Source organism: Staurois parvus, unplaced genomic scaffold, assembly GCF_062004578.1.
Source record: "Staurois parvus isolate SC_StPar_1 unplaced genomic scaffold, SC_StPar_1.0 ptg000592l, whole genome shotgun sequence".
NCBI classification, from domain to species: Eukaryota; Metazoa; Chordata; class Amphibia; order Anura; family Ranidae; genus Staurois; species Staurois parvus.
Window position 1 is genome coordinate 1,015,762 of NW_028318388.1, and position 16,678 is coordinate 1,032,439.

Genomic DNA, 16,678 nt, shown 5'->3' on the forward strand with positions numbered 1-16,678 from the left:
CTGAACTCAGCGGCTAGACTCATCCACCTCACCAACCGCTCCACCTCTGCCACCCCCCTCTGCCTATCCCTCCACTGGCTCCCCATTGCCCAACACGTCAAATTCAAACTACTCACTCTGACCTACAAAGCCATCCACAACACTGCCCCTACCTAACTCACCAACCTGATTCCCAGGTACCACCCAACCCGTACCCTTCGCTCTTCACAGGACCTCCTATCTTGCTCCCTGGTCTCCTCCTCCCACGCACGACTGCAAGACTTCTCCAGGTCCTCCCCCATCCTCTGGAACTCACTACCCCAATCCATCAGACTGTCACCTTCCCTCCTCACCTTCAGGCGCTCCCTGAAAACCCACTTCTTCAGGGAAGCCTACCCCAACCTCACCTAACAGCCATTCTTCATTCCTCCTACCACTCCATCCTCCTGTACCACTACCCCCTCCCTCCTAGATGGATATTACTGGATATATATTAGGCCAATATGTTTAGAATTTTCTCCTCAAAAAAAAATCTGCGTTATTTTTTTAATCCAGTAGAACCTCTTTAAACTCGTATGGAACTCGCTTGGACTTTTCAGAAAAGAACCCTCACTTGTAATATTTCCTAACTACAAAACTTATTATCCACAAGAATCCTTCTCCTCCCCCAACGACAGACCTCCATTTTGACTATATTTCTTCTTATAGACAGCTTGTGATTGCTGTTTATTCTTAATTACTTTATCTCACAGCTTTGTTACATAAAAGTTATGTTAATACATGGATTTGAACAGGAAATATATTTTTAATTAAACTATACATTTCCTGCATAGATTAAATATATAAGATATTTATTATTGAAGCTATAAAATACATATACTAAATTAAATAAGACAAAACTCAAGCCACAATGTTGCCAAGGGGCACAGCATGCCTCCCTAAGTAGACGTATTTTCACAAAAATAAAAAAAAACGACTACACTTAATGCTTCATGCATCTGGTCCTATATGCATTATCGAAAGTCATATTTATTTATACTGTATACAGTATATGTTATATTGCTCCTATTTTATATTTGAGCTTTTTTTTCTTCATCTCTTTTTACTTTTTTCCATCTCCAATTCCCCATTAATTTATTTTATTTCTTGGGGTATGATGTGTTCTTTTCTAATAGTTTTAATATAAATCCTATACATTTTACGTTACTATGGCCACAGCATTATCTAAAGACGTTTACATAATTTTAACCCATAATACGCAAGATCTTAATTACCCCAATTAAAAAACATTTGCATTCTGATATTGTAACTCCATGGCCATAGACATACTATTTTTACAAGAAAGATATTCCTTGAAACAAGCATCATTTTTATACGCAGGGTGATAGACCGGGTAAAATTCCAACTTGAAAACCTACTCTAAGACCTACTACAAGGGGAATTCAAGTCAAACCGGGATTTTTAATTTTACAGGTATTAAAAGAGATGCTAGCATGGTGGTACTACATGCAGTAGTAAGTGGCAAGTGTGTCCTATTACTGATAGGCAGCACACATGTCACAGGTCAGTCCAGAGACCATTAATCAAGTTGGAAGGCAACAGTGTTAGTGCGTGCATGCAACAGCATGTGATAATGACGTTTCTTGTGAACGAAAGGCATAAAACCTGCAGATATCTACAGAAGACTTCAAGCATAGTACGGTGATGAGACGTTCAGCCACAGGAAGACATATGACTGGTGTAAACCCTTTTAACGATGGCCATAAGTCCATCAGTAATGATCCCATTTGACCATTCTTCCAGAAGCGCATTTGTGAGGTCAGGCACTGATGTCAGATGAGAAGGCCTGGCTCGCAGTCTTCATTCTAATTCATTCCAAAGGTATTCTATCAGGCTGAGGTCAGGACTATGCAGGTGAGTCAAGTTCCTCCACCTCAAACTCGTTCATCCATGTCTTTATGGACCTTTCTTTGTGCACTGGTGTGTAGTCATGTTAGAACAGGAAGGGGCCATCCCCAAACCGTTCCCACAAAGTTGGGGGCATGAAATTGTCCAAAATGTCTTGGTATGATACGTCCATCGGATTGCAAGACAGAGAAGAGTGATTCGTCACTCCAGAGAACACATCTTCACTGCTCTAGAGTCCAGTGGCGGCGTGCTTTTCACCACTGCACCCGACGCTTTGCATTGCACTTGGTGATGTAAGGCTTGGATGCAGCCATGGAAACCCATTCAAACTACTCTCTACAAAGTTTAGTAGTCTTTAGATATTGACTTTGCAGACAGTTGGCAACTTCTGCGCACTGCGTGCCTCAGCATGCACTGACCCCTCTCTGTCATTTTACGTGGCCTACCACTTGGTGGCTGAGTTGCTGTTGTTCCCAGTTGCTTCCACTTTGTTACAATACCACTAACAGTTGGCCGTGGAATATTTAGTAGCCAGGAAGTTTCAGTGATGGACATATTGCACAGGTTGCAACCTATCACGGTACCATACTTGAATTCACTCAGCTCATTCTTTCACAAATGGTTTTAGAAGCAGTCTGTATGCCTAGGTGCTTGATTTTATACACCTGTGTTTGTTAAGTTGATATTTTTGTTTCTTCGTATTTGTTGTGTTGGTCCGCTTTATTTTCAGGATACGTTTTGTTTCTCCTGAATTTTTTTTGTATAACCAGGTGGTTTAAAAAAATGTTCAATTTCCCCATGGGTCAGAACTACTATTGTATCATTGGACATCCTTCAAATAAATGGATGGATACGAACATTTTGTTTAATTTTTTTTTCAGGTTCTCTTTCATTCGTTACTGTTGTGACTCAGATATTTGTTTACATCTGAATGTCAGAATAACAAATTTTTTCTACAAACATCGTAATGGACCGAATCTCTGTCTAGTTCATTGTCCATTTACAACTGAATAAATCAAAACAGCATTAAAACTTTCCATAGCTCCAGGACCAAATGGATTCTCTGGCACTCATCAAGGTTGCCCACTATCTCCATTCCTTTTTCTACACTGAACCATTGGCAAGGATTCTAAGGATCCTAACAGAAAAGTTATTTTCATAGGAGGTCATGAACATAGAGGTGCATTACTTGTGGATGACATCTTGATAGCCATACTTTCCCTATGATAGCAACCCAAAACTTACTGAAATTATTACAAAAATATTATACCATCGGCAAATTTAAAGGCTAAGTTCATCTTGAAAAAAAATAAATAAAATGTACATACTTTTGCAGGAAAAAAATGTGCATGTATTTTTTTTCCCACTAACCTGAAAAGCAACATTGACAATAATTCTTACATTCAAAGAATATAATACAGTTCTAAAGAACATCCCCCCATCACTGCCACTCATCCCATTTCCCTAACCCCGCACTATCACTCCTCCCACCTTCCTCCCCCCCGTACTTCCACCACTGATCCCATCCTCCCCCAGCACTGCCACTGATTCCATCCCCCACAGCACTGCCACTTATTCCATCCCCAGCACTGCCATTGATCCCATCCACATCATTGCTACTCACCCCTCCTCAGCACTGCCATTCATTCCATCACCCACACCACTGCCCACACCCTCCCCCCCAGCCATTAATGGGTGAGCAGTAGAGATGTGCAGTAACCTTTAGCAATCAGTGAGCGGTGACTGCAATCAATCAGTGACTCAAACAGGCTAAATAACTAAAAGACATTGAGAAACCGGTAGTTGTCAGTATTTGTAATTTGGTTTTTAAAAAAATGGGCAGCTCAGTCTAATATGCCGGGCCTATTTTTTGTCCCTGTCCATGCCTGCTAATAACCCATGAATTTGGGATATTAATGTACACACCAATTTATTCCCTTACTTATATATCATTATCTGAGACAGCCTCTACAGTATGGTCCTCCCTAACCGCTCTTTTTCGAGCATTCCTAGACATTCTGGCAAACTAATCTCTTACGTCTTCCTTGCAAGCAAAATTACAATTGCTAGGACAGGAAACTCAGTCAATTACACTTGACTAGATTATTGTAAAACTGATCTGGCTGATGATCAATGATAATCTCTCAGCCTAAATTATAAAATAGATGATTTCTCGAAAATCTGGCATCCTTGGTTTATTTATATATCCACTCAAAGACTAAAGTTTTTATTTTCTTTTATTGATACCCCAAACTCCTACAGCCACCTTTTTAATTTTATTATTTTGTATTGCATTCATTATTTCTAATAATATTATAAACTTTTGTCATATTATATAACATATATTTATTTCCATCTGTATTTTTACTTGAAATCATAATAACACTATTGAAAAGAGTAGGACCTACTCTATTTTCTGTCCACTAGAAGAAATATGTGTATATACAGTATGTTTTAAAAAAAAAAAAAAAAAACCCTGGCATGGATGAGGCGCATGATTGTTGTTAAAATGCCAATCCTACCCAAAAACTCTCGTGTCCTTCCCATCCCAGTCCCTTCCTATTTCCTCAGGACTCTCCAACATCGAACTCAGTCTTATATCTGGGGCAAAACTAGACCGTGAATCTCCAAGTCACTTCTTTTCTCATCTAAAACTACAGGAGGCCTAAGCCTCCCACACTTCACCAAATATTACCAAATGGCACATCTTGCTCAACTCACTAAATACCACACGGTCCATGAGACCCCTCTCTGAGTAGCCATAGAGGCTGTAGACTGTGTCCCATTATCAGTTGCGAATCTGCTGTGGCTTCACCCGAAAGACCGTAGCGCATTCCGTAACCCTATCAACAAACACAGTCTCTCTCTCTGGGACTCTCTCAAGATACACTTTGGTTTACAATCTCCCCATGATCTCCTCCTGTCCTTCCTCAACAACCCTGCCTTTGCACCAGCCTGGACATCCCCCTCCACATTGCACAATTAGTCCTCTAGCAACCCTACTCGGGCTCATAAATTAACAACTCTAGATACCTTCAAACCATTCCCATCATCATGCAAAACATACAGTCTTCCAGGGCCTGAATTATTTTGATTCTGGCAAATCAAGTACCTTTCTCACCTAATCTACGTACTGATTCCACCTTACCAGCAATGTCCAAATTTGAAAGGACTTGCAAGAATGACCCATATACCCGAGGCCTAATTTCTACACTTTATTCCCAGCTATTAGCTCCTCCGCCACCCTCAACACCTCACCAGATGGAAGAGAGACCTTGGTCTTAACCTTGACCCCATTGACTGGGAAGATATCTGGCTAACCACAAAATTGGCTTCCCAAAACATAGTGGCCTTAGAAACAAATTACAAAGTGCTTATGAGATGGTACACGGTTCCCACTCGGATAGCTAAATATCTCCCTCTCTACTCATCCACCAGTTTTAGGGGCTGCTCCCACCATGGCAGTCATTATGACATATGGTGGACTTGCCCCTTGGCCCTCTCTTTCTGGAATTAGATTTTTCATATCCTCTCCACCATGCTCCCCTACTCTTTACCTACTGTCCTGGCTATCGCCCTTCTTAATAAAAGGCCCCCAGACATGTCTCGGACACTTCAAGCTCCTCAGGTCACGACTGCAGCAAAACAAACTATTGCCAAGGCCAGGAAATCCCCTCACCTCCACATTTCAGAGGTGAAACACAGGATCACCAAAGCTACGATCCATGCGAAAGTCAAAGTGGTCCTTTTAGATAAAGTGCGTAAATATGAAATGTTATGGAAACCATGGGTAGAACACTTCTTCCCACCTGATTTTGATGAATCCTTACTTCTTCCATGTTAGGATCTACACTAGTCCTCAATTCATGGCCGGCACTAAGGTTGCTGCGCCTCCCCCTCGCTGTCCCCTTCACCTCTTCTCTGATCATCCCCACCACACCTCCTTCCCACCCCTCCCCTCCTCCTCATGTACCCCTCCTGCACTCCTCATCTCCAGTTCCCCCCTATCTTCATACCTCCCCCCATCTCCCCTCCTCTTTCCCCTCCCCCCCTTTTTTTTTCCTTTTCTTCTCCTTTACCTGATGGTTGTTCAGATATTGGTCACTAATGACACACCCTTAACCATGCCAACTGAGATGCCTACAGTTCAATCCCCCCCTCCCCCGGTTAAGCAAACAAATATATCAGAAATACCTCCCTAAATAGAATTGCTATACTAGTCATCACATGACACTATCCGCACCCTGACCCGTTGTGGTTTTCTAAATATCAGTCAGGTGTATAAAACTGTCTACTTTCTACTCTTTTCGAGAATACTGATACTATTTTTGTTCATAATGTTAGAGGTTGTGTCCCCAACATATACAAGCACCTTCCGGGCACTTATATACTTGCGACCTCTAGATCTGTAATCACCAATTCTGTTATGTTACCTTTAATAAAATATTTGAAGGAAAAAAAAAAACAAAAAACAGTAAATCCTTTTTGAGTCTTTGTTTTGCTAAACATTACAAAATGTCATGTGTCATATGACTAACCAGCTTTCTTTGAGACACACAGTAGTAACAATAGCATATTTTATTGTATATAATGCAATGTAAACTAGTCATCTATGACTCATTAAGAGACAACATCTATGTACATGGAAATATCAGTGCTCCGGGCCATGGATTACAATGATGTCAGATTACCTGTCAAACATAGAGCCTTGCACACCTTCCAGCTGAAGCAATAAATGTATAAACAGTAGCTATGCATGGAAAGGTCTTAACTGCAATCTATCAATCAATATGGACAGTCTATTAAAAAATCTCCACTAAAGCACTGTTTTAATAGAGAATGGCCATGTAAAGAATCCCTAAAGTAAATTCAGAGTTCATTCCTAGGATGCTCTGATGGGGAAATCTCTGCATTTTAGTTTCCAGTTGCGCCCCTGCTGGTGTGACTACCTAGACGGAGGTTTACGCTCCATGGGGTTGATTTACGAAAGCTGGAGAGTGCAAAATCTGTTGCAGCTCTGCATAGAAGTCAATCAGCTTGCAGGTTTTTTTCTCAAAGATTAATTGAACAAGGTGAAGTTAGAAGCTGATTGGCTACCATGCAAAGCTGCACCAGATTTTCCAGTTTTAGTAAATCAACCCTCAGGGCTGCTAATCTGATGAAGCGACTAAAAAGTAAAGCTTTGGTGATCTTGTGCCCATTATTGTCCTATTTTTACTTAGAATCCAGTGTAGTCTTCTGCTAATTTTCTTTAAGGATGTTGTAAAAGGTACAGCTGTAAAGAGGAGTTGTCTGCGTAGTTGTCAGGGGCGGACTGACCATTTGGAAACTCATGCACTGCCCGAGGGCCCGGGGTCAGTAGGGAGCCCCATGAGATGCCCCTGGTACCTTTTTCATAGGCTGTTTTGAGTTTGGGCAAGTACACAGGGGCCCCATGATCCCCTATTGCCTGGGGGCCCCATGAGTTGTCAGTCCGCCCCTGGTAGTTGTCATGTGATTTGGTGGTTTTTGCAAAAAAATTTACTAAAGGCAAATATTGTGGATTTTGCAAAGTGCATTTGCTGCAGAGCTTAGTGAATGAGGTAAAGCTTGACTTTGCAAAAAATACCCAATCACCTGCAAGAAAAGAAAAAAAAAACGGCAGTTTTGCTTACACATGATTGGATGATGGAAGTCCGCAGATCTTCTGCTAAGCCCTGGAGCAACAGCACTTACAGAGTGCACCTAAACTATGTATTTTATTGCTGGAAGTAATGTCCCGAGGGATTACTGTGCATGCACACAAAGGTTGGCTCTAACACCCTATCATCAGCCCTGAGACCTTCACACCTTTAGAACTGCAGATTGTCAGATTTTACCAATGATAGCCCATGTGATCTAGGTCCCCTAGACTTTAGTGCTGCCGTTTGTTCTATTCATTAATCCGAGGAGTTCATTTTAGGAAAAGTTCATTGTAACTGCATTGTGGTTGCTCTGGAGCAGGGGCAGACTGACCATTTGGAAACTCGGGCACTGCCCGAGGGCCCAGGGTCAGTAGGAGGCCCCAATGAGATGCCCCTGGTACCTTTTTCATAGGCCTTTTTGAGTTTGGGCAAGGACACAGGGGCCCCATGATCCCCTATTGCTCGGGGGCCCCATGAGTTGTCAGTCCTCCCCTTAGCTCTGGAGCAACTACACTTACCGAGTGCACAGTCTATTTGTCTTTTGTAAATCAACCCCTGAGCACATTAAGTAAACGCAATTTCCGGCATCGGTTATCCTTCTGTTTTTTATTTTGGTGTAATCTCAGCAGCATAATTCCTTCTGCAATTTTTGCACTTCATAAGGTATGTATGCTCTTACATCATTCTAAACAAGATGAAGCTACAGAGGCCACATGGGACTGAGCAAGAACTCCAGTGGGGAGGTCTCATTATTAACTTTTTGAGAAATAAGTGCAGGGAAGACATGCTGGGGGGAGATTTATTAAACCTAGAGCACCCAGAATCTGGTGCAGCTGTGCATGGTAGCCAGCTTTAACTTCAGTTTGTTCAGTTAAGCTTTGACAACAAAACCTGGAAGCCGATTGGTTTCTATGCACAGCTGCACCAGATTTTGCACTCTCCAGTTTTAGTAAATCAACCCCAATGTCACACTGGGCACACCCATTATTCAGATATAATATTAACAAAAGGAATGCATATAACTTCCAAAACTACGCCGTTTGTACAGTTATTGATACATATGTAGGACAACCAAATGATCTTTCAAGGCTTAGGAGTAATGCACCTTCCCTCATGTGCACTTACAGTTCATATCCAATAATAAGCACTATTTGTGCACAGTGAAAAAAGATGTCACCTGCCTCAATCAAAAGCCTGTATCCTAAACAAGTGTCAAGTATGGCTTCAATATACAGGCGTACCTCGGTTTACGAACGCCTCGGTTAATGTAATTTTCGGTTTATGAATGAAGATCCATTGAAAATAATGGCTCGGTTTACGAATTTGTTTTGCAATACGAACAGATTAATTGGTTTTCAATGCATTTAGGATTTTTTTTAATCATGTCCCTGTACAGTACTATGCATTTAAAGTGCACTGTGTAAAGAGTTTTGAACAGATAAGACTTTTTTTTTACTTTTTTCTGACCTCCGGAATGGATTAATTGGTTTTCAATGCATTTACAAATTTGTTTTGCAATACGAATGGATTCATTGGTTTTCAATGCATTTACAAATTAATTTTTAATCATGTCCCTGTACAGTATTTATGCCTTTAAAGTGCACTTCATAAAGAGTTTTGAACAGATAAAATACCTTTTTTTTAACTTTCTTCTCACCTCTGGAACGGATTAATTGGTTTTCAATGAATTCCTATGGGAAACCGTGTTTCGGTTTACAATTTTTTTTGCAATACAAAAAGTCCCGCAGAATGCATTAAATTAGTAAACCAAGGTATGCCTGTATGTGTGTTAAAAGCATGTATGAAGACAAAAACACTCACAAAGCCAGATCACTATGAGCTGATGTCACAGGTGAAATACTTACTGGAAGGAGATGCGCAGGCAGGGCTAGAAAGTTCATCTGGCCCCCACCCCTTCATATTACAGGCAGAAACCCGAACATAGTATTCTTTACCCTACAAAAAATCAAACATATATTAGGATTTTAAATAGACACAAAATTCAGTCATCCTAAAACTTTTGTATTTTTCAGCTGAAGACAATAAGACTGCCACCCATATTGCTTGGTAGCAAATTAAACTGAAAGCACCACTTAATTCAATTATCAATGAACAAAGTCCCTAAACCATCACCATTGCTACAGCAAGAAAATTATATTGTAATTTGTAACCAATCTTTGAAATAAGAAGCTTCATACGTTTTTGACACATAGTGATTCAAATCTTAAGTTCCTTAAAGAGCTGTTGGCACTACTGGTACCTGGCCCACTGCTGGGTGCTGTGGTTCCTCCTGCCATCTGCTATAGGACACCATGTATAGTAACCACAAGTGTCGCATACAAACAGCAACAATGGTCCTTCAAGTAAAGACTTGGTGTTACGTATCTGGGAAAAGTATTAAACAGCTTCCCTTACCTGGTGATTGCGAACGCACTCTCTTCTGCCCTAGCAGATTGATATAGAAGAAGAGGCCAGAACTTTAATTCAGTTGTAAGGAGCCACGGCAGGGAGGATTACCTGCTCCCGAAAAAGACCAAATGGTCCCATCTCTGTCCCCAGTACGTTTTGTTGAACTGATAGGGCCTGGGGAACCTTTATTTAATTGCTTGGATTAATAGGAAAGAAGGAGTGCCTGATGTCCAAAAGAATTTATTTCAGGTACTTATATAGCGCCGTCAATGTACGCAGCGCTATATATATATATATATATATATTATATTCACATCAGTCTCTAGCCCTCAAGGGGCGTACAGTCTAAGGCCCCTAACTCACATTCATACATACACATACTAGGGCCAATTTAGACAGGATCCAATTTACCTACCAGCATGTCTTTGGAGTGTGGGAGGAAACCGGAGTACCCGAAAAAAAACTTACACAGGCACAGGGAAAACATGCAAACTTTAGGCAGGTGGTGCTGTGGTTGGGATTTGAACCAATGACCCTAGTACTGCCAGGCGGAAGTGGTAACCATTTAGCCACTGTGCTGCCCATGCCCAGAATAAAAGGTTGATGGTAGATTAAGTGTTATTTATTGAGAATAATTACAAGTACATCAAGCCAACGCATTTCAGGAGAAAGGCCTCTCCCTTCTTCAAGGCTGTTGCTGCACTATGTTAAATGGGAAAGATTCCCATCCTGTTTATATATTTTCCAGGTTTTGGAGGAAAAACTGACAGCTGTCATTCCAGGGGCAACAAATATGAAACTATTTTATTGCTGGAAGTTATGTCCCACGGGATTACTGTGCATGCACACAAAAAGGTATTAGATAGAGTGGAGAGGGATTAGAACCCCTGTCAGGTTTTTATTGCTGTGTGTTTCCTCGTTAGAGAGATTCACCCTCTCTATTTGCCGTGTACCGTTTTCATCGAAAGTGAAAGTACATCGTAAAAGAAAATCCCAAATTTTGGGCTGACATTAGAACATCAATAGAGTGGAAGTCTTCCAAGGGGACACTAGTTCTGGTGACCCTGGTAACACCCCAGGATTTCCTCACTTTGGAAGGAGTTTTTCCTCACTTCCTGTTTTGGCTACTGGACAGGAAGTGAAGGGAACTCTCCCCTACAAGACACAGATGGCAAAAAACAGACAAGGGTTAAAAACTCTCCCTTAGGCTGGCCAAAGACGGGCTGTTTATCGGCTGAATTGTCGGCCGATAAACAAAAAAAAAAATCGGTCATTGCCGATACTGCCACCAATGTCCATGAAAAATGGCCATTTTTCATGGATTTTCCAGCATGAAAGATAAAAAGAAATGAGAATATCCATGAAAACCGGCCGACGGCATTGCCTCACTAACGGTGTGAATATCGGCTGATTTTTCGTGCGGACAAAAATTTGGTCGATAAACGATCCGTCTATGGCCTGCATTAAAAGTTATATAATTTTTATTTCGTATTTTGGTGAAAAACACAAGAAAGGAAAAAATACAGAAACATAAAAACAATTTAAATTCTAAGAATACCAACTGAGATTCAAACTTGGTTAGGTAAATGTAGTTACTCCCTACATGTTTCGCCCTCACGGGCTTCTTCAGGGGAGATTTTTTGAGGAAATTTCTACCGCCAAGGCAGTCCTGGATATGAAAGATCACGGAGCTAGGAGAAAATGACCTAAAAAAGATCTTAATTGGCCTACACATCCAAAACAGTTGTAGAGGATATAATGGGCATCAAATATCATCTGTTAAATGCTTTAGAAGTATATATAGGTATAACCTAACAAAGATCTATTTGACCTATACGTTCACAACCATAGGAGAGGAAACAATGGACATCAAACATCCATCTGTTAAATATTGCAATTCAAGTAGCAAGGAAAATGTAGGGAAAAAGGATTTTAATTGAGGATCAATTTTCAATTCCACCACCAGATATCAGCAAAGGACAAACGTCCAGATGATATTAGCTCCATTCAGATCCAAAACAGCCTCCAGGATACTCAGTGTGCACTGGTGATTAGCAGGACTGCCTTGGCAATAGAAATTTCCTCAAAAAATCTCCCCTGAAGAAGCCTGTGAGGGCGAAACATGTAGGGAGTAACTACATTTACCTAACCAAGTTTGAATCTCAGTTGGTATTCTTAGAATGGAAATTGTTTTTATGTTTCTGTATTTTTTCCTTTGTGTTTCTTACTAAAATACGAAATAAAGATTATATAACTTTTAATGTGTGGTATTCATGTCAATGCACCCTGAAAGTCCCATCTTCTCTATTGAATATTTGCAATTTTAAGGGATGTGGTGCAATAATCATATTGGGTCACTCACTCGCCACTTCACTGTTTCTATGGCCTTCATTACTCTATCCAAACTGAAAAAAAAAAACATTTTTACCTTTAGTTACGCCTCAACTTTTTAAAAATCTGTATTTAATAAATCAGTCAGTAACCTTTCAGTGATAAAGGATATGCAGTGGAGTGCAAGATACAACTATTGTACAAGGTTTAGGGAATGGTAACGGCTATAACAGACTAAAACGTAAAAAAAGGTACATAAATTACTTTTTCCTTGCTGCAAGAAAAAAAAAATACAAGTAATTTGTAATTCGTATTATCATGAATCAAAATTTGAATGAAATTTTCATTATTCGGATGTATCCGAATTTCTAAAAGTAATGAATTTCATCGAATCCGAAATACATTTTAACAAAAAGAACAAATTCATTCGTATTCATTTGTTTCATACAGATGACATGATGCGATAGTTTGGGACTTTTGTTAATGTTTGAAGCATCTGAAATAACATAACAGCAGAACGAATGATCAGGACTAATTTGGATGTTTTTGTTTTATTCAGGTGAGAGAGGCACGGTTGGCTGATTCTTTTTGCATTAACATTATCATTATTATTAAAAAATGCACTACACATGAAATGGATACATATTGCAATAAATGCAGTAAGGTATAAAAGTGAAAAAAATTGATGATTCCTACTTATTGTCTTTGGGTTGGATGAAGATAAATCCATCAGAATCCATGAATCCGAAATACATTTCATTCCATTTGTTACTCCAGTCAATATCATACAATCAGCTCATTCCATTTCTTTTTGTGTGTTGAACTAGCATAGGTAATTCCCCCAAATTAACACATTAAAACAAATACAACCAATCTTTCGAAATAACTTCCAAAATTATGAATTGATTAGGAACAATGAATATACGAAACAAAAACCGGGAAAACAAATCATTCTAACATAATGAATATGACGAAACTACATGATTTACTTAACAAATAAATCTAAAATGAAACACAACAAATTTTTTCCTTGTGCACATCTCTAAGAGACACATTAGTCCTGTCACAGTCACTCAGTGAAGAGAATGTGATGTATTGTATATATTTTCTTTATTTAGTATGTTAAGGACAAAAAAAATATAATAAAAATATATTACTAAAATATAAAACTATCTCCACGCTGCTTTAATAGGTCACCAATAGTCAATCAAAGGATAACGAGCAGCTAACACCGTTGTGAAACAACACCAAAAATTGAAATAAATAAATGTGCAGTGCTCCTTTTTGTGATATCTCACCTATCCAAAAATTCTCGAGCGTAATCATAAAATTATTTTCACAAATACAATGAACAACAAGTGATAACATCCCTTATATGGATTATAGCACATGGTCATTTTTTGTATTTGTGATATAATCCATACAAGGGCTGTTATCACTTATTATTCACCTTTTTGCGAAAATAATTCTATGTTTTTTTTGTTTACCATTAGAATTTTTGGTTAGGTGGAATATCACAAAAAAGGAGCGCTGCACATTTATTTATTTAAAGGATAAGTTCACCTTTAAATTCACTGTTCAAAGAAAAAACAGATGAGTTTACATCTGTTTTTTCATCAATTTACATCCGTTTTTTCATCTGTTTTTTCATCCGTTTACATATGTTTTTCATCCGTTTACATCCGTTTAGATCTGTCACATCCGTTTTTCATCTGTTTACATCCATTTTCATCTATTTTCAGCCGTTTACATCCGTTTTTGGTCCGTTTACATCTGTTTTTTGTCCGTTCCAGGTTTTTTTGCGAAAGAAAAATAGGGTTTTCTTCCATTCAAAAAAAAAACAGAGCCTGTTTTTAGGGTGGAATATGTAACATATTCCCAATGATGCAGCCGCTGCCCTTCCTCCCTGTGACAGTAGTACAGGAAGAAGTTCCCCATACTGGCTGTCACTTTTTCAAAACAGCATGGCCGTGCAGGGCTCCGCCCACAGGGCTGCATCATTTATTCACAGTGTTCTGTGAATGAATGAACTACAAGTCCTGACAGCCCTAGCAGCTGTCGGCTTGTAGTTCTCAATGAACTACCCCGGCACTATGAAGTGCCGTGGTAGTTCATTGAATCTTCCTGTCAGTATATCTGCTTTCCTGTACGGGCAATCAGGTATACTGACAGGTCTGTAGGAGACCTGCACGGCACCAGTGATCTACTGATCGCTGGTGCAAAGCTTTACAGGCTCCTGCAAAAAAATGTTCAATTATTGTTTGTGGTCATAAGGTGAACTTATATTACTTCCAACCAGCAGTTGGCGTTCAAAGCTTTTGTCACATATTGATCAGAATAACTTTAGAGTACCTGTGTCTAAAAATTCTCCATACAGCAAAAAGCGATGAGTGGAGTAGTACATGAGCTCATCATGTCAATCCATTACTCCAATCCGTGGTAATCACTGGCACTATTTTCATGTAGCAACTGTCTATAACCTATACGGTTTGCTAGTCTGAGAATAATGCACTCCCCTGCTCCAACTTTCAAACAGCAGCAGTTTCCCCTTCCTCATCTTGCCAGCCATTCATGCTTTCACATGGCCGGAAGAAAATTTGCAAGGCCTTGGGAGCAGGTCTCTTTTATCATAAGGTAAACCGTGCAATTGCAGCAGGGCAATCCTAGAACCTTTTGCTAAATTAGCATAGTATTGTCCCTCCCCATAAAGACCACCAGGAGTTCCACTGTCTAGTATTATATAAACAATATCTGAGTCTTTAGGTATAAGTGGAATTCATAAGTTAAAATATTTACCATGGTGAGGCCTGTGATGGTACATTTCAAGGACTGTAAATGATCCACAATGGTTTCACCAGTCAAAGGGGAGAAGTCTGATGAGATGCTCCACTCAACTGAAAAAAAAAGAGAATATTAAGATATAAAGCCAAGCAAGTAATTTACTACAACAATCAGATAAACACAATAACTTCATTGTATTTCTAGTATACAATGTTATTGTTATGCAACCCCAAATGAAGAAGCTCTCTGTATCACAATCTGTTGTCTGTATCAATCTTGCAGGATTGCTTTTTCTTATATGACCTCCTAGGGGGTCCAATCTTCACCCATCATGATGGGCTTTGCCACTAAGGGCTTTCAGGGACTCATCTTTCCAACTGGGGTCACTGCCTTGGACCTGTATAGAACTTACTGGTCTATAGGCCAATTTATTATTGTACAGGGACCAGCAACACAGGACGTCCCCAGTCTGCCTGTCCGAAGCAGGGTCTGAATACCATTTTTGGGAAGGTAGGAATCCATAGAATCTGTAAAATGCCAGTCTCCTAATCATAGATGGAATAGCTGAAAAACTAGCTACTTTTCTGTGCAGGGACTGCACAGATAGGATCATCACCTAAGAAACCAGCAAAATAACTAAAGCCTTAGCTATTGTGGGTGGTTTATGTCTGTGAAGGGACTTCCTGTCTTGCCAATGTCCAATCACATCAAGGTGGTAGGTTAATCCGATCATAATGGAATGTGCTCTCTATCCCATGATGTATGAAAAAGAAATAGCTAATGCCCATGAAAGATTTTGGCCATCTGTTTAGGAGCATTTTTTTACTGGATGGCATTGTTAGATTCTGACACGTCTCTCTTAAATGTAAAAACAATTTTTTTGCTAGAAAACTTAACATCCCTAAACATCATATAATTTTTTTAAGCAGAGGCCCTACTGAATAAAATAGTGGGTGTTGCAATTTTTTATGTCATGTGATTTTCACGGCAGCTTTTTAAACACACTTTTTAAAATAAAAATAAAATGTAATACCTTTTTTTATATGCAAAAACAAAATACAATACACAATTGTTTGGTAAAATATAAAATATGTTATGCCGAGTAAATAGATACCAAACATGTCATGCTTTAAAATTGTGTGTACCAGTGTAACGTTGACAAACTATTATTTGTTTTTGATATTCACGGTGATACCTCACATGTGTGGTGCGATCGCTGTGATTAAATGCTTATTGCTTCTGGTTTGTCAGACCATAGAGATGATTGGGCATATATACCGCCACTTGTAAATGCTATAACTTTCACGTAAACCAACTTACATGTATTGGAATTTTTTTTTAGCATTTTGGCCTCAGTGTATGATGAAATTTTACATTTTACTTTTTTTTTACTGGATATGTTTTATAGCAAAAAGTCAAAAATATTGTTTTTTTTCCAACATTGTCAGCCTTTTTTTGTTTATAGCACAAAAAAATAAAAAATGCACAGCTGATAAAATACCACTAAAGGAAAGCCCTATTTGTGGGAAAAAAAGCATTGCATGACCATGCAATTGTTAAAGTAACGCAGCGCCATAATCACAAAAAAATGCCCTGGTCAGGAAGGG

At 39.4% G+C, this 16,678-nt stretch overlaps 1 protein-coding gene across 1 annotated transcript in view; it reads right to left on the minus strand.

The window, feature by feature from the left end:
* Positions 1-16,678, minus strand: part of ANKFN1 (ankyrin repeat and fibronectin type III domain containing 1) — a 925,115-nt gene that overhangs the window by 211,931 nt on the left and 696,506 nt on the right. Inside the window, exons 7-8 of the mRNA XM_089692527.1 lie at positions 15,087-15,184; positions 9,416-9,506 (exon numbers count right to left, since the gene is read on the minus strand). Coding sequence (XP_089548653.1) covers positions 9,416-9,506; positions 15,087-15,184 — 189 coding nt within the window. The remainder of the gene's footprint in view (positions 1-9,415; positions 9,507-15,086; positions 15,185-16,678) is intronic.